Source organism: Lonchura striata, chromosome Z (assembly GCF_046129695.1).
Source record: "Lonchura striata isolate bLonStr1 chromosome Z, bLonStr1.mat, whole genome shotgun sequence".
Taxonomy (NCBI): domain Eukaryota; kingdom Metazoa; phylum Chordata; class Aves; order Passeriformes; family Estrildidae; genus Lonchura; species Lonchura striata.
In genome coordinates this window covers 35,124,009-35,141,728 of record NC_134642.1, presented here as the reverse complement: position 1 = coordinate 35,141,728, position 17,720 = coordinate 35,124,009, and the positions used below count along the sequence as shown (strand labels likewise).

The 17,720-nt window shown below is 40.8% G+C and overlaps 2 protein-coding genes across 5 annotated transcripts in view; one reads left to right on the top strand and one right to left on the bottom strand.

The window, feature by feature from the left end:
• FGF10 (fibroblast growth factor 10) overlaps window positions 1–17,720 on the bottom strand; it is a 525,855-nt gene that overhangs the window by 149,942 nt on the left and 358,193 nt on the right. The window lies entirely within an intron of this gene.
• On the top strand, window positions 871–16,875 carry NIM1K (NIM1 serine/threonine protein kinase). Of its 4 annotated transcripts, none has more exons than XM_021553904.2 (5): window positions 871–897; window positions 6,594–6,785; window positions 7,329–7,567; window positions 13,213–13,481; window positions 15,412–16,875. In XM_021553904.2, exons 2-5 carry the CDS (start codon window positions 6,715–6,717, stop codon window positions 16,159–16,161), a joined length of 1,329 nt encoding a protein of 442 aa, XP_021409579.1. In that variant the 5' UTR covers window positions 871–897; window positions 6,594–6,714; the 3' UTR covers window positions 16,162–16,875. The 4 variants fall into 4 exon arrangements, with proteins under 4 accessions (XP_021409579.1, XP_077646162.1, XP_021409580.1 ...); XM_077790036.1 differs by lacking the exon at window positions 871–897 and adding an exon at window positions 2,187–2,227; XM_021553905.2 differs by lacking the exon at window positions 871–897 and adding an exon at window positions 5,996–6,255.

The following is a 17,720-nucleotide window of genomic DNA, read 5'->3' as shown; positions in this document are numbered from 1 at the left end:
TGTTTTGCCTGTTTCTTACTTCTTGGACTATAGCTTGCTTTATCTAGAAAATTTATTTTATTTTCACAAAAAAAAGGAGTCAAACTAATGTTTAGAGAAATAACCAGGTTAGATGTAATTTTTTTCTGTTAGTTAAAGGGCTAATAAAGACTTCATTGCATCTCTGCTGACTCAGAAATACATACTTACTGGAAATTTATTTTATCTTGGAAGAACAATTCTGAGGGAAATTGAGGTCATTTGCATTAACCTCAAAGAAAGAAATAAAATAGACTGGCCAGACTAAAGTTTTGAAAGGGTAAATTTAATTCAAATAGTCAGACTTCAAATGAATCCCTCTCATGTATTTCAAAGACCTGGGAAATCAATGGGTTCTACTAATAAATTTTTTTGTCTTTGTTTTTAGTGCTATTTTCTGCACAATTAATTTCTGCACAAAAGACTAATTCACTTAAATTATCTTTCTACTTGTTCTGTCAGCAGTGCTATAAAAGGATGAAAGGAGTTGTCTCCCTGCACCACCCCCCCCCCCTTTCCAGTTTTAGCTTCTAGTTCACAAGTCTTTATGTACTTGCTTAGTTTGGTTCGTGTTATGTTGATTTTCTTTTCCATATGCTCTGTACATTGCAGACAGTGGATTTCATGTGAGACTCCACCATCTGGGCTGCACCCAACCTGTGTTGGCAGGGTTATGTAAGCTCTGACTGCCGAGGGCTCTGTGCAGCCTTCCCTCATCTCGCCAAGAGCTTATTCCAGCCTGTTGGCAGGTAACCCGCAGGGAGGTGGGAAGGTGAGTCTGTGCTGAGCCCTGACTCCGTGTCACATGAAGTGCCTGCCAGTGGTCCTGCGGGACTCCCAGAGCTGCTGCTGCCACGCAGGCGTGGGCACCCTGAGCAGGTGAGTGTGTGCTTGTGCCAGCCCAGCCTGGCAGTCCTGCTGGGTCGCTCTCCGTGGGTCAGGCCATGGCAATCCTGGATGCAGGAGGGTTAGCCTGTTGAAGATCATGGACAGATCTTTTAGGGGTGGACCACAAAAGAGGGCACACCAGTGTGTTTTTTCTCTTTCATCTCTGGTCCTGGCAAGAAAGAAGTTGGACTAAATAAGTGTTGCTTAGATCTATAGTTTTGTGCTACAGTGACCTGTGCTGAATAGTGGTCAATCAGCAGATCTGGCTAGGGGCTGGTCGGGTTCCAAGCAATTGGGCTTGTCTTTAGGGTCCATCCCAGAATGACTGTGGGGTCAGTGCAAAAGATGAAAGTTTCAGTCTTTCCACTGGCATTAGGGGACACTTGAGTAAGTATCCACCTGTATTCTCCTTCAGTGTAAAGGGCTCAGGCTTATTAAACTTTTGAATGGGTTTCAGAGTTCCCTGTCTTTTTCTCTAAGTACAATTGTAGAATTAAATTGCAGGTAAGAGTTAGTGTGTTCCAGTGTAGAGGGTTATTTTTTTGCTGTTTTTTTTCTTTTTATTCCAGAGTTTCTTGAGTTGTTTGTTGTTTTTTTATTCTTTTTGTTGGTAAGAGCATGTAGAACAGGCATTTCATTGTGAGGAAGGAGTGAGTACAGCACAACTGTTTGTTATCTCTTCCTCCTTCCCTTCTTGGTGCTGTGGCCTGTAAGTGAGGTTTTGCACAGAAGCCTTGAAAGTGTTTATGTTCCATTTTAGCCAGGGTTGCTGCATATGTTAATGTTCCCTGTGTGGGAAAACAATGCCATGTCTTAAGCTAAAAACAATAGCATCATTTATATTGGTAAAGACCCTTAAGATGATTGAGTCCAATGTGTCGTGGTTTGACATTGCAGTGAAGTGCTCCCCATATGCCCCTGCTCCAGCTTGGATTTACCCATAGTCTGCAGTACCTTAGGGCTGTACCTGCTTCAAGTGGAGCCATATCTGTGAGCCACAGTCTCCTCAGGGCTATACCTGCTGCAGCGTAAATTTGCTCAGGCACAGTCCTTCGAAATGCACCTGCTCCAGTGTGGCCTGCATGGGCCATAATCCCTCCAGAGGTGTACCTGCTGTGGCACAGCCAACCACGGCCAGACGCTTTGAGGGGTACCTGCTCCCATGGTCTACGGGTTACAGTCCCTTCAGCTCGAGTTCACACTGCAGCTCCAGCCTGTCCAGTGCAGCAGCACAGAACTGGCAGTGATGCCCTGCCCACCTGCCAGCCCAGGCTCATCGTGTGGCTGTTATCAAAACATTTCCAGGCACAGCAGGAAGGTGGTAAGAATGGTGTTCTTCATGTCTGGTTTTCATAAACAATAACTGGCAAACTGAATGCTGTGCCAGCTAACAGTAGTAATTCTGGGATTTAAGGAAGTGGGTGGTATGTGGGCCTGGACAGAGAGAGAAAGTAGTTTCTAGAGGTTCTCCATGGTCAGTGCCCTGTTAATATTTTCTCCTACATGAGATGGGAACATAGAGGTCTCTGTTCATCCTGTAACCATGCTGTATTTTGTATTTTGAATAGTTGGGTTTGGAGGGTGTTTTTAAACAATTCATGTGAAGTTCTGGGGTGTATTTTATATAGTCATTCTGTTTTCTGGCATTCACAGAAATAAGACTGAGGGTGCTTCTCGCGTAAATCAGAAATGTGCTAGGAACAAACCTTGAACAAATGTTGACTTTCTTTGGCCACGGCAGCCATGCACTCAATATTACTTGAGCATAAGCACAGAAGTTGAGTTGTTACTTTACCTGTGGTGTCTGTCTGCAGAGCAGAGCTTTTGTGTCACCTGTGGTCTGTGCTACAGGTCTTGCAGGACTAGAACAGTCCTGGCCTCTTTTCTAAAAGGTAGATCTTCTATACACAGGAGTATAGTACGTTGTTGGTGTTTTACGGGGTCAATATTTTTCCAGCAGATGAGTTAGAAAAAAATCCCTGCTACTGTAAATTCAGTTTTGATCCAAAGCTGGCACATGGTGCATATAATCTACTAAGCAGAAGACATGCTGTTCTTCAAGGGAATTAAAAAAAACTAATCCCCTACCCTAGGGAAATACCTTAAAAATACCCGTCTCCTCAGACTAGACAGCAGAGGGGCTGAAAAGGGAACTCTAGTGAATGAGTTACAATATCCAGTGACATCCTCATTAAAATCACCTGGTACTCTGACAGTTTGAGTGGTAGGATTCCCTCCAGTGTAACTTCCTTCGCATTTACTCTAATAGGAACTACATCAGTTTAAGTATTCAAAGCTGAGTGGATTTTTGCCTCTCTGAAAGACAGATTTAATGAAAGAGACCAATTTGCAAAACACAGTGCTATCAAAGAGCACTGGTCTAGCTGCTTCTGTGCTCCATTCAAAGCTTCTTAAAACCAGGCCACTTTTTATCTGTCTGTCAAGATGGGATTTTAGGAACAAAATTCTCTATACCTAGTGATCTCCTTGTTTAATTCTTTTTCCAGTCATTCTGAACTTTCTTAAGAGTTGTGATGCAGGGTTTAAACTGAACCTGTAGCTGAAGCCTGATAGTACTAAGCACTTCTTAGAATAGAAGGAGAATGTCAGTTAAAAAAACAAGGTTAAACAACAGTGTTAGATCTTAAAGGATTGATACATTCATTCACTGTCTTGTGATGCTTTTTGTTGTGGTTTGCTTTTGGTTTTGTTTTTTGGTTTTTTGTGGGGTTTTTGGTGGTTTTTCTTTTCTTTTCTTTTCTTTTCTTTTCTTTTCTTTTCTTTTCTTTTCTTTTCTTTTCTTTTCTTTTCTTTTCTTTTCTTTTCTTTTCTCTTTTCTTTTCTTTTCTTTTCTTTTCTTTTCTTTTCTTTTCTTTTCTTTTCTTTTCTTTTCTTTTCTTTTCTTTTCTTTTCTTTTCTTTTCTTTTCTTTTCTTCTTTTCTTTTCTTTTCTTTTCTTTTCTTTTCTTTTCTTTTCTTTTCTTTTCTTTTCCTTTCTTTTCCTTTCTTTTCCTTTCTTTTCCTTTCTTTTCCTTTCTTTCTTTTCTTTTTGTTTTCTTGCTTATTTTGCTTTTTAAAGTGATTATTTGGTTTGATAATTTTTTGTGAAGCTCTTCTGGTCACCAGTCAGCCAGACTGGAGGGAAAAAAAAAAAGATTGGTCCTTCATTGTATTTGGATCACTCCTGATTTCCTTGTTTTTCCCTTCTCTCTTAGAATTATTTTCTTTTACAGTTAGTGACCTTTGGTATGATATCAGGATAGATTTTGCTGGTTTGATTACAGGAAGGAATGTAGGCCATAAATAGATGGTATATATACTGCTAACACCAGGAATACTGAAATAGCTCATCTCAAAAGACAAGGGAAACCTAGCCAGCTGGCCAAGTGCCAGGAGGTTGCAGGGTTGACAGTTGCATGTCAAGTCTGAAAGGGAGATTAATGGTAGGCTGTACTCTAAAAAATAGCATGTTGAGCCCCAGGAAAAATTCTGCAGGAGCAAATTCAGGAAGAGCCACATTCTGATGCCTCAATGCAGTTTTGCTTTTCTCTTGACTCCTCTGTCCCCACAAGGTTGTGGCATTCCCATATCATTTGTCTCTGGATCCACATGGACTGGGCTAGCTGCCTTCTGTGCCTTGATGGAACATATTCAGGAGGGGCTTGTCTACACAAGTCTGTTTGAAGGAAACCTTTCAAACACAATCAGTCTTTTCTGTATAACCAGTTAACTGCAAAGGCACTGATAATTTTTGCAGAAGATGGTGGTAGTTGTGTGTTTCTTCTTTTGCAGGAGCAGAATTGTCCACACCTGCCACTCTGGAGGTTATAGCCAAAAGTTATAGCTATTCTTAGGTGGTGAGGATGTCACTGCCCAGCAAAAGATGTGGTTAAATAATATTTTACAGTTTGTACATGGCATGCCTGACACTGCTCATGGAGGTTTCCAGACTTTTCCTGTGGACAGCCTGTGCTGCTGTTCTCAAGATCAAAGGGCAGAGTGGGGCCAGAATTCTGCCTCTGAATTGCTGTGGCACTGTACAGCAGACAAGTGCCTTCCAAAAGCCCTGCTCTGCTAGAGTGTCATCCACCATTAAAGCTGTGAAATACAGCTGAGTTTCATATAAGGATTTTTTTACTACCTAGAATACTTTTACAATTGTGATGTGAAACATGTTAAAGCAGAAAACCTGTGAGTCAGACACTCCTGAAAGAAATTGTCCTTTTCTTAAATGGAGGAAAACAGAGTGTAAGGTGTGGGGTTTGGGATTTTCAGTTTGCATGGGGATGGGGTATCCTTCCACATAGATGTTTTCTTCTGAGGTATAAAATAATAAAATAGGGGGAACACTTAGTTCTAAGAAGGAGTGGCCTGGTGGGAGAACACTGAAGTGTTTTCTCATTTTTCACTTGGTCTCTTCCCTAATAACCATATCCAGGATTTGGCCATTAGCTGTATGTACACATACAGTATTTGTCAGGGGTTCCACTCTATTTATCTCCAGAGAATAATACAATGATGTATTTATTATTTTTAATTTCTGTCAACAATGAAAAGGGCTATTTTCTTCAAACATGAGTAAGCCAAAAAGAGTTAACAAAGGTATTATGAACATAGTAAATTCTCTCTCTGTTCCAGTTACAAACTGCATCAGCCATTAAGTTTGCAGCACACACAGTAAGAAGTGTCCCTGATTCAGAGAAGTGACAGAGTCACAGACTCTGAGGGAAAGTCAGACTTTCTGCCTCACCCTGGGACAAGTTTGTGTAACCACAATGTGGCTGCAGCACAGAGAGGTAAAGTGACTTTTAAGATTTCTTCAATGGGTCTCAAGGCAGGGAGCAGTGTCCCAAAACATGGGTCAGTCTTGGCCTCTTTGAAGGAGCAGATGAGTGCTTCTGTGCCACTCCAGTTCCCATTTAATGAAACCATCACTTTGCTTTGGGCTTAGGTCATGCCTCTGACCTCTCTTCCTCTTGCTCACGAAGGAGATTGTGGGGTTTAGAGGGCAGCTCCACCTGGCAAATGTCACATGCCCTCTGCTAGTGTAGCACCTTAGGTGACTGTCGACCTAAGCTTCAGGCAGTGAGTTACTGGTCTGATTCACTCCCCCTCAATCTGGTGCATCTGTCCTGGCAGTCAGGTGTCTCCTGTGTCCATCAGTCGTATGTGCTGCAGGCTGGGAGCAGGGGAGGTGAGCGCTGCCACTGCCTGCACTGTCTCAGCTCTCGTACCCAGCTCACCACCCTCAGGCGTGCAGCTGCATGATGAGCACTTGCTGATCAACTCCTGGCTTTCAAGGTTAAGAAAGAACAGTAAAGAGGAAAAAAAATAGTGTGCTGCTTTAAACGTAAGTGGTTGCTTGTGTATTTAGGGTAAGTACTTCTATGTCTGCTGCCACTTAAACTGGTGAAATGGTATGGGTCATGCTGTCATTCAGTGAAGCGTATGGCTGTTATGTAAAGGTTTTAATTACTTTCTTCATCTGTCTGCTCAGGAACACCACGCGTCTGGCAAAATTTTGAGAAGGCTCAAGGCGTTAAAGAAAGCTCATCTAAATAAAGGAGGGTTAACGTGACATTGCAGTTACTTAATCCTGTATTGTCCTGCCATGTGACTGCAGGGATACTGAGGCGTAGCATTTCTTTTGCCTAGTGCACAGTTTATGCTTTTCCTGTCATCTTGCAGAATCAGTTGCTTTGTTGAACACATCATGGGAAAGAAACAGAGGGGCAGCGTACTTTTCACAGCAAGGCTTCCACACACAGTGACATTTCCAAGGTACAGTGACAAGCTCACAGGCTGAAGAATGAATCAAAGGCAATCCCTACAGTCAGCTTTTGGACATTCACCAGAATCAAGGAGAACTACGCTCTTAAGGTCAGCTATTCAAAATTAGCTAGAAGTATTTGGATTTATTCAGAGCAGTTAATCATCTTTCTGTTTGACCTTTATCTATCAAGTTAGTTTTTAAAGGCTCAAACTAAAATCTGAATATTTGTGTCAAATATTTTGCATGTGTCAAATGTACTGCACAGAGAGTGAGCACCTTGCCACTTATGTGCACGAAGTTTGCAGTTTTAATTGGAAAGCCTCTTTTACCTTGCAGCTGAAGATCCTGACACACTAAGTCTATTAGTGAGGAATGGATGTTTTGTCTCTGAACAGGACATGCAATATATAGATGTGCCAGATTTGTTTTTGAATTAATTTTCAAACTAGTCTTTGGACTTTCTTTAAGCTGCTATTTTTTTTTTCTTTTGCTGCATTTGTCACAGTGTCCATAATGTGCAGGATTGCATATTCATACAGAATTACTTAATTTAAACTTATCAGGACATCTTGTTAAATGGGGAAATGATTATAGACTATGACAACAGGATATGTGAATGAAGGAAATCTTGGAAAATACCACTGTTCCAGGTGGCATCATGAGGACAGCGGAGAAGATGATGGGCGTCCAGAGTGCCATGAAGGAGATGAAGAGGGCAACCAGCACAGGCTGACCCCATTTGAGAAACTAATGCAGGATATGTCTCATAATGAAAAAGTGGTGAAAGAATTAACACTGGGAAAGAGAATTGCCTTCTATCGAGTCAGAGGAGAAATAGGAAGTGGGAATTTCTCACAAGTGAAGCTTGGAATTCATTCCCTAACCAAAGGTAAGCACTATTGCATGCTGAGTGACCTATGGCCTCTTTTAGGAAAAAAGATGCTGTATGAACCTTAAATACACATAGAGAGAGAGAGGGGGACTGTGTGTGTGTGTGTGTGTGTGTGTGTGTGTGTGTGTGTGTGTGTGTGTGTGTGTGTGTGTGTATTTTAATGTTTTTGAGTTAATCTGTAGATCGGGTTACACACATAAATGCTTAGGGTTGAATTAGGCTTTAAAGAAACTAGAAACAATTTCTCTACCTGGCAACTATTACAGGTGGAATTTATTACTTCATCACTTCATGAAGTTAACACATCCTGTGGCTCAGACACTCCACACTTTGAAGTATGGTAATGGGCCTCCCCTCCTATAACCTGCCCTGTCCATCCAGTCTCCTCTTCCCTGCCCCAGCTCCTGGCTTGCAGGGATACAGGTGATGAATGCCCAGGAGAGCAGGTTAGGCATGCTCCTGCCTGCAGCCAGAGGTAGCAAGGCTTCCTTTGTTTCATCACAAATTTCACTAGTATGGCCAAAAAATTTTTTTGGTCATGGTAATTTTGGTGAGAAATGCTATGCCCACTTAACTAATTTGCTGGTGGTTCTTTACTGTAAAAAGATAGGATGGGGCTATAGGTGTGGAGGGAATGGGAGCAGGGGAACAAGCTCTGGTATTGCCAAATCGGTGTTTGTGTTGAATTGTCATTTATTTTTCTTGTTTTAATTATATGAAGCACCCTATCTACTGCTTCTAGAAAGGACTTGAAGGGCTAGGTAACTGCAGTGGACACTTCAGTCATAAGTATAACTTGTCATCAGCTGTCCTGTTTCTTCTTCTGCCTTTGTCTGACAATAACAGAAATTGTTGCTGTTTTCCATCAGGGTGACTAGTTTTCTCTGTATCTTTGTACACTACTATCTTGCTTTTCTTCTAAGATTTTTTACTTTTCAGTTTGATTGATTCTCCTTCCCTTCATTGTCTTACAGGTGAGAGAACAAGATATACCTCAAAACTGTGTTATCTATTTTTATTTTCTTTAATCACCTCTTTCAGCTGAGATTTAAGGGGCATGAAAGCTCACAGTTATCCTTTGGGTGTATGGTTGTTCCACTGGGAATATAAGTGGAGAACCAATGACACTTAATTTTTCACATTTAAGCCTGCCAACACTCAAGGATTGCTTTAGCTGGGTGTTGAGTTTTTGGTTATGCTTATTTCAGAAAAGCACCTCTGTTCTACTTGGCCCAAAAGTTGTTTCCTCTTCTGTGATATTTCATTTTCTTCCTGAGGTAACTGTTTTGTGCTTACTGCTAGAGGGAATGCTGCTCCTGTACTGAGAACACAAAGAATGCTAATGAAAGGTGGTTAAAAATTTGATCTGGATGAACCCTTTGCTGAACTTACTTAGGAAACAGGTTGCTTTAGTATCTGAATAGAACTGATTGAAAATTTTTGAACTTCAGTGAATACAGTAATCTCAGACAAACTAAATATCAAAACCAAAACTGCACTTTTTCTTTTTCTGGAAAAGGTTATTTTTCAACAGAAATCTCTCAAATTATTTTTATTTTGTTTGTTTGTAACTTTTTTGGTTAAAATGTTCACTGAAAAGGGAATTGATTTATTGTTGCAAAGTTTGTAACTGTCATGAGGAAAGAAAAATGAAAGATAAATATTTTCTGACTCATTCTGCCTGTGAGTTTATCTGTGCTAATAAAATCCATGGGTGTGGACAGAAGAACAGGAAGTTGCACATAGGCATACATACATATATACATATATACACACTCACCACCACCAAAGATAATTCAATTTTTTGTGGTAGATACAGTTGTGTTGGCAATGAAGTAATGTTCCTGCACAGTGTTAATTGGTGCAAGTCTTTTTTTAAATCTGATTAATATAAAAAAAGGCTTCATCATTAAGGCTGGTCTGGTCTCTGTGGAAGAGGGTGGTATATATATCAGAGGGCTGTTCAGCTCTTCAGTTACTGCCAGTTTTAGTATGGTCTCCCTCCTGTATCATCCTGTATCAAAAGAGGAAACAATTCTGTTTTTTACTAAGATGAGCTTTTTTGTTGCCCTTGTGATCTGTTGATGCAGAACACATGATTTCTAGAGAGAGAGAGAGAGGGAGAGAGAGAGGAAAAAACTTGGATCATACTGGATTATGAACTTTTTTTCCTTCACAAGAGCTGTCTTGGTTGTTTAGAAAACACAGAAAAATCTTCAGTGATATGATGTGGATGCCATATTGCATGGCTTGGACAGGTGTACTCTTCACTGGATAAAAAGCTGTCTGGCTATCTGGACGCAGGGAATGATCCTGAATGCAGTTGTATCCATATGGATAGACACTAGTGGAGTTCTGCAGGGCTCAGTATTGGGCCTAGCCCTGATTAATGTGACTCAATTTGCAGGTGACAACACATTGGGTGGGAGTGTTGATCTGCTGGAGGGCAGGAAGGCTCTGCAGAGGATCTGGACAGGCTGCATCGATGGGCTGAGGCCAGTGCTGTGAGGTTCAACAAGGCCAAGTGCCAGGTCCTGCCCTTGGGTCACAACAGCCCCAGGCAGCGTCACAGGCTGGGACAGAGTGGCTGGAAAGGACCTGGGGGTGCTGATGACAGCAGCTGAACACGAGCCAGGGTGTGCCCAGAAGGCCAAGAAGGCCAATGGCATCCTGGCCTGGATCAGCAATGGTGTAGCAGCAGGACCAGGGCAGGGATTGTCCCCCTGTGCTGGGCACTGAGACCATGGGCATTTGAGACCATGCCTCAAATCCTGTGTTTCATTTGTTTTGGACTCTTCACTACAAGAGAGACTTTGAGGTGCTGGAGGGTCCAGAGAAGGTCAACAGAATTGGGGTGGGGAGCACAAGTCCTTTGAGGAGCAGCTGAGGGAACTGGGGGTGTTTAGTTTGCAGGAAAGGAGGCTCAGGGGAGACCTTTTCACTCCCTACAACTGCCTGTCAGGGGGTGTATCCAGGTGGGGGTTGGCCTCTTCTCCCAGGTAGCAAGGGACAGAGTAAGAAGAAATGGCCTCAGATTGTGCCAGGGAAGGTTGATGTTTACATTGGACATTAGGAAAAAAATTTCTATACCACAGGAGTGGTCAGGCCTTGGAATGGTCTTCACAGTGACTGATAAAGTCATCATCCTTGGAGATACTTAAAAGATATGTAGATGTTCCTTTGAGAGGTCTTTTCTGATTTATGCTTCTATGTGTGTTGTGTTATTCAGGGACTTTGCCCACTATATTAACCTGAATTTTGGCAGAGATTTTCTCCAGAAATTAATGGAGTTTTCTTGCTAAGGACTGTTAAGTTCCTAAGCCCTGTATAACTTTTATTTTACATGTGTTCTATCTGACAAAGGAAGTGTGAGAGCACAGCTGAATAGAAGCAATTAAGAGCATTCAAAATTTATAGCTAATAAGAAATCTGTCTAATGTTACACCAATTTTAAAAGCAGGAATGTTTAGGCACCGAGCTTTCTTTTATTTTTAATTAATTTAAACTTTTGTTTGTATGTTTTGTCTTTCTGCCATCACAGCATACACCATTTCTTCCTGAAACTATTTCCAAGCTTTTCCTAGTTTGTATTACTAAGATTTCACCTAGCAGTTTTCAAACCTCATACACTGCATCTAGTCAATCAAAATCTCTTTGAACTCTTTTTGTAAGTATTTTTGTAAATAAGCTTCCTGATAAAAATGTCAAGTTCAGCACAGCTGCTAAGCAAGAGTAATAGAGGATTTGTAAACCAAGCATTGTTTGGAAGCAGAAAGGAAGAGTTTAGACAGGAAAAGGAAGGTGTCAGGTTTCTTTGCATGGAATGCTTTTGCAACTGCAATGATGCAGATTTAAAGGAGCTTGGTCCTGATTTATGGTGGTGTTTGAGTAGGATCAGGCTCTTCAGTTCAAAACCTTTTTTCCCCCCTCTTCTTTCCTTTTAAAACTTAGCAGGAAAACTTACCAAGAGGAGAAGTAGAACAAAATAGAAGGGGAAAAATTAACCTAGAATATTTTATTTTAAAGCCCAAATGTCCCCAACTTGCATGGTTAAAATTGTAAGAGTTGTAAGCATTTAGTTGTGCAAATATAACCTACTGCAAGTTGTTGCTCTTTCCTCTTAGTTTAGGAGATCAGTGTGCTATGAACATGACAAAGGTCTTTCACTATGTCAGCAGTCACTGTCAGTAGCTGCATTTCCTCCTGGTTCACCCAGTTCCACACCACACAGGAGATACCTGCTTCCCTGAGGGGCTCTCCCTCAGGTCCGAGAGAAGCAGCGTGACCAGGATAACTGCCCTGTGCTCAGCACAGACTCCTGAAAACAGGGACGTCAAGGGATAATTCAGCACCTTCCACCACAAGAATCACATGTGCTTCAAGCATCTTCTGCACTTCAGTAGAGAGATCAGTTGATATATATATCACACTAAAAAATGTAAATATACTAAACATGGAGTTTTCTTGATCTGTACAGACACATGCATAAGTATTCTTAACATTCCATTATATATGTTGAAATACTAAACTTCAGTTAAAACTTGGTAATATTCAGTAAAAACATGCATGCTTTTATACCTGAACATCTATAGAAATATAACAGCCTTCTCTCTCTTTTCTTACAGCAATAAGAGAACAATAGCTTTTCCTAATTTATTCCCATTTACTAGAAACAAAGATGAAATTTTTTTCCTCAAAGATTTATTAAAAGTGATTAATTTTAAAGAAATCTGTGATTGTTTGACTAAGATAGTCTTGAGAAAAAAAGAAACAAAACAGGAATAAATAGTTGTTTTTATTGCTGTGATCCATTTTAATTTTGCTGTCCTAACAAGTTATACAAAGCCACTGTAAACCTGTGTTAACCAGACTAATCCTTCAAATACCAGCTGTGTTCAGAAGAGTAAAGACAAAAGCTGTAACCTACAGACTAAAACAGGAACATAAGGGCAACTGTGATTTACCTATTCATATTGCTCTGAGCTACCCTGATGATGTGGTGCAGCTGCAGATATATATATTTGTACTTTGTGGCCTTTGGCTTCACTATTTGGATTCCAGGAACATGTAGGACTTAACAGCAGCTTTGCATTACCAGAACAGTATATGACAGCTAGATTTGCTGTTTTATAGGATCCCTGCAACTTACTCAACTTCACTGCTCAGAATAAAATAGCCAAAGCCTCTAAATTCCTTACAAATTTGTCTGTCTGGTCGGAAACAAAGCACACACGTTTCACACCTCCATAAGTCTCCAAGTATATGGCTCATCTGAGGAGCTCTGAGGTAACAACAAAAGCACAGACTTTCTCTACCAGCAGTGAACACCAAAAGCAGATGCTGTGTCTTCAAACATGTATAAGCCTGTCACAGCAAAGCACACCAAGGCAGCAGATTATTTGATCAGCCCTTGGAATATTCTACCAGCCTTCAGTTACCCCAGCACCGAGTACCAAGTCCTAGACAGGAAGGGGCAGGGGTTGTGTGAAAGATTGCAGGGTTTAGTAGGCCCCTGCAGCTTAGTTTATACTGATGACGTGAAATTTTATTGCATTTCTACCACCAAGCATCGTTGTATGTAAATGGTATTACCATTTGTACCCCTTGCATTAACAACATGGAAAAAATGTTTTTCTTCTCAGAGAAAGTTGCAATTAAGATTTTGGACAAGACAAAGCTAGACAGAAAGACTCAACGTTTGCTGTCTCGTGAGATATCCAGCATGGAAAAGCTGCACCACCCAAATATCATCAGGCTGTATGAAGTGGTGGAGACGCTCTCAAAACTGCACCTGGTGATGGAGTATGCAGGAGGTGGGGAACTCTTCACTAAAATCAGTACAGAAGGAAAGCTGCTAGAAACAGAGTGTAAAATAATCTTCTCCCAGATTGTGTCTGCTGTGAAGCACATGGTAAGTTGCTCTTACACAGGCATGCTGCCTCTCACTATTCTGAGCTCATTTTGTGGATATTTCTTTTGAATTTCAACAGTAGATGTACTACTACCCAAAATTTCAGGCGCACATTTCTGGCATGTTGTGAGGGTTTTCACGTCCACCTCACGTTACTGCCTCTCTGTTGACAGCTTTTGGGAGGAGACTGGAAACACCTGATAGGTAGAATCACTCTTCTAGCACTAGTGTTCTGTTTGCTTTAATGTGCTGTGGGCACCAGTGAACAAAGCTTCCTTTCTTCCCTCCCTCTTTCAGAACATAGGATCAGTCACTCTTTCGCTTTCAGAGAGGCTGGTTAGATGTTGCAAACATCCGGCTTGCTTATTAATGAATGTGTGAATCTGTCACTTAAAGACAGTCAATTCCTGGTCCTCACTTCGATGCAAATCTGTGAGGTTAAAACGCAAGAAGCCACTTCTTGCCTCGTCCTCAGTACATACACTTAGGATGATGCTATTGTGTAGAGCCAAAAGCATCTTGTCAAGGCAGAAAATGAGCAATTAATTACTTCGGTGCATCTCTAAAACTTTGCAGAGTGATTACAACTACTTAAAACAAACAAACAAACAAACAAACAAAACCAAAACATTAAAAAACCACCCACAGAGAACTGTTTTACAAGTCTGAGAAGCAGCATTCGTTAAAACTGGCTCAGGGTGCCCTCTCCGGCGTCTCCTGTCATCCTTGCCAACAGCTTCCGCTGAAGTCAGAAACAAGGGTGATCCCATGTCAGACGTCTGGAGACTGCATCACACACTACTCGTGGCTTACATAAACAGCATGCATTTCTTATGTATTTTGACGAAATGATCGTATGTGCTTTAAGTGGTGGATTAGCTTCAACATTTAATCCATAGGACAGGCACCCTGCAGCTACACAAACTGAATTTACATTTCAAAATTACACTACATCTATTTCTTAGAATTATACATAGACTATCAGGCTGGCCAACCTCTTCATTTGTACACAGAGACTTCTGCTCATTTCACTTTTGCTAAGTCATCGCATCCAGGCCACACAAATCCTACCTCCCTGCTGCCATCCCACAAGGACAAAGGATCCCTGGCAGTTACTGATAAAAGTTGAAATTGGATGCTAAAGGGTTTCTTTATTGCCTCCAGACACTGTTATGATGTTACTCCAAAGGATAAGGTGGAGAGTGTTTATCCATTCCTTCTAGTTATTCCAAAGATAAAGCTAAACTCTTAATCAAGACAGGTATGTCATGACTAAGCAGAGCAAATTCAGTTTGAGTTCATAACTACTATTACCAACGGAAAATAGTAGAAATTAAGGTGTATGTATTACAAATGTCTAAAACTAGAACACCATTAAACTTGGTTGTCCTGCAACATGAAGTACTGTGAAGCCCAAGTCTGTGGTCCTTTTCTCCTGCCCCCACCAGTTCCTCATAGGACATTAGATCACAGAATATAATGATAGCAAATTTCTTACTTTATCTCTGATAATGTTCAGTTGGGTTAACTAAATGTTGAAATCTGTAAGGTACATGTAGTAACTACAAAAACAATTGCTGTGAACCCTAAAAAAATAAAAAATTTTGCACATGAGAGGTGTCTAGTCTTGTAGGATTAGTCATGCTGTCCTCACACATTTGCTAAATGAGAATAGTTGCCATTAGTTAACAAGTTGAGAGTGCTGTGCTTAAAAAAATCCCAGCACCCTTCTTCTCCCCCATCTCAATTGTTTTTGTATCCTTGGAGAACGAAGTTAGAATTGTTTAATAATTTTTCCAATTGCAATACTAGTTTCTGAATTTGCTCAAGATAACTCCCTTTCTCCTTCAGGGTAATTAACCAATTAGAGGTAGCCATTGAGAACTTTCCTGGGAACAAACCAATACCAACTTTTCCTCTTCTTCCACAGCATGACAATAATATCATTCACCGGGACCTGAAAGCAGAAAACGTGTTCTATGCCAGTAACACCTGTGTTAAGGTGGGAGACTTTGGATTCAGTACATTAAGTAAAAGAGATGAAACTTTAAAAACTTTCTGTGGCTCTCCTCCTTACGCCGCTCCTGAACTCTTCCGAGATGAAAATTATATTGGCATCTATGTAGACATCTGGGCACTGGGAATCCTCTTATACTTCATGATGACAGGTAGCATGCCATTCCGGGCAGATACAGTAGGCAAGCTGAAAAAGTGCATTCTTGAAGGGACATACACTTTGCCTCCCTGCCTCTCAGAAAATTGCCAGAAACTGATAAAAGGAGTCCTTCAGCCAGTACCAACCAAGCGATACTCTGTCAAACTGATAATGAACAGTGAATGGATGCAAGGAATACAGTTCCCCAAACCTTTACAGACATTTAAACTGGATCCAAAATATTTATCAGATATCAGTACACTAAAAGAAGAAGAAATTGAAGTGAAAAATATTCTGGAAGATCTGGGAATCACAGAACAGCACATTCAGAACAACCGGGGAAGAGATGCACGCAGCTCCATAACAGGGGTCTACAGAATCGTGTTGCACAGAGTACAGAAGAAAAGGGCACTTGAATGTGTTCCTATCATGTCCCAGCCAGATCCAAAAGAAGACAACTCGAGAAACAGAATCACTTCTTACAGTGGCATTAAGCACACATCCAAGCTGTGTTCTATTTTATAAAACTGCACTGCAGGCTTTATGCTCAGCACATTTGACAAAGGGGATTATTCACTTATCCTTAAGCTGTAGTGTTAACATTTTTTTGTAACTTTTGAATAAACCAAAAATGCCTCATTTCTTTGCATTGCTCAATTAGCAGTGAAGCACTCAAAACTAGAGCTCTTGTGCATTCGTTTGACCATTTCTCCATATACTTGGTATAGCCAGAGCAAGAACCCAGTAACTGCAAAGATCATGATTAGAGGGGATCTTTTAATAAATGCCATGCTACTGTACTTAACCTCTTTGGGAGATTCTCTGCACAGGCTTATAACAGCTAACTTCTGAAATATGTACGTAAGCCCAACACAACTTCACCACTGAAAATCGAGACAGTTTTTGCAAAGAACTAAAGTTGAGACCAGACTATAATCTAAACAATTGCAAATTCTTTTGAACTTCCTCATCAAATTTAACAAGTTAATTTTTAAAAAGCATTTTATTTTCTTTCGAGAAACATCAAAGCTGTTGTTGGCTGCAGTTCCCAACTTGTCATGATTCCAGAAGACAAATCAGGATTCAGTACTTTAACCCTGTATGTGTGGCTGTCTGACTGGTTGGGCTACCATCAATTACCCTTGTGACGCCTTCCACTGCTTGCATGATTCCGCCACTCTGGAATTGCTTGGACTCCAGCTTCATTCCAATAAAGAAAGATTTAAGCATACTCCAAAACCCATGTTGTGTTAAGTTGTTGCCTTAGCCCTTGTTAGCAGCAGCTGAATGCAAGAGCAGCAAAATCTGCTTATATTCACTGAGCATTACAGGCTTGTCCTCACTCCTGCCATCCTGCTTTGGCAACCAAAGCTTGCACAAAGCTGATTGCGACTCTTGATCACTGCAAGTTAAAAGCTGGATAGTCTGACAGCTCCAGTTGTTCTGAGCATCACCAAAATGCAGATGCTCTGATTTTCAGCTTTAGTCGCTTATTCTATGCTTAGATCTTGAATGGCATCAACTCCAATGCAAAGGACAAGTGTGGCAGCTGTTCTCTTAACAGGGACAGCTGACATGCCTGAGCTGAGAGGTAGAACCTGTGAGGAAAGATACCCAACACAGGATGTACACAGGTACAGCTGGTGCTCTTGCATTTAAAGGCAGGATGCCTTATCTGTTATGACACCAATGAGACAGCAATTTCACTTTAGAGGGAGTAATTAATATAAATGAACAGTGGAATGGACTCTGAAAAGACATGTATCGGAAGTTGGACTCAGTGAGGCTCAAGTGTGTACAAAGCAAGAACCAAGCCTCCTTCACAGAATTCCTGAGGGTAATTAAACAATACGAATTTTTATAAAACGGTAATTAATTCCATTTCATAAAGTGGGCATTAATTCCTCCACTATAAACAGTTTCCATATAAAAGAATTTTAAGTTGTCTTGAAACACAGCCCTGATAAAACTGTTCTACACCAGCCTAAGCAACTCTTTTTTTCCACTTTTTTAATGGAATTATTAAGCAGAAAGATGCATAATGTCCACACAGCTTGTGACCCCACAACTCTGGGTTTTTACCA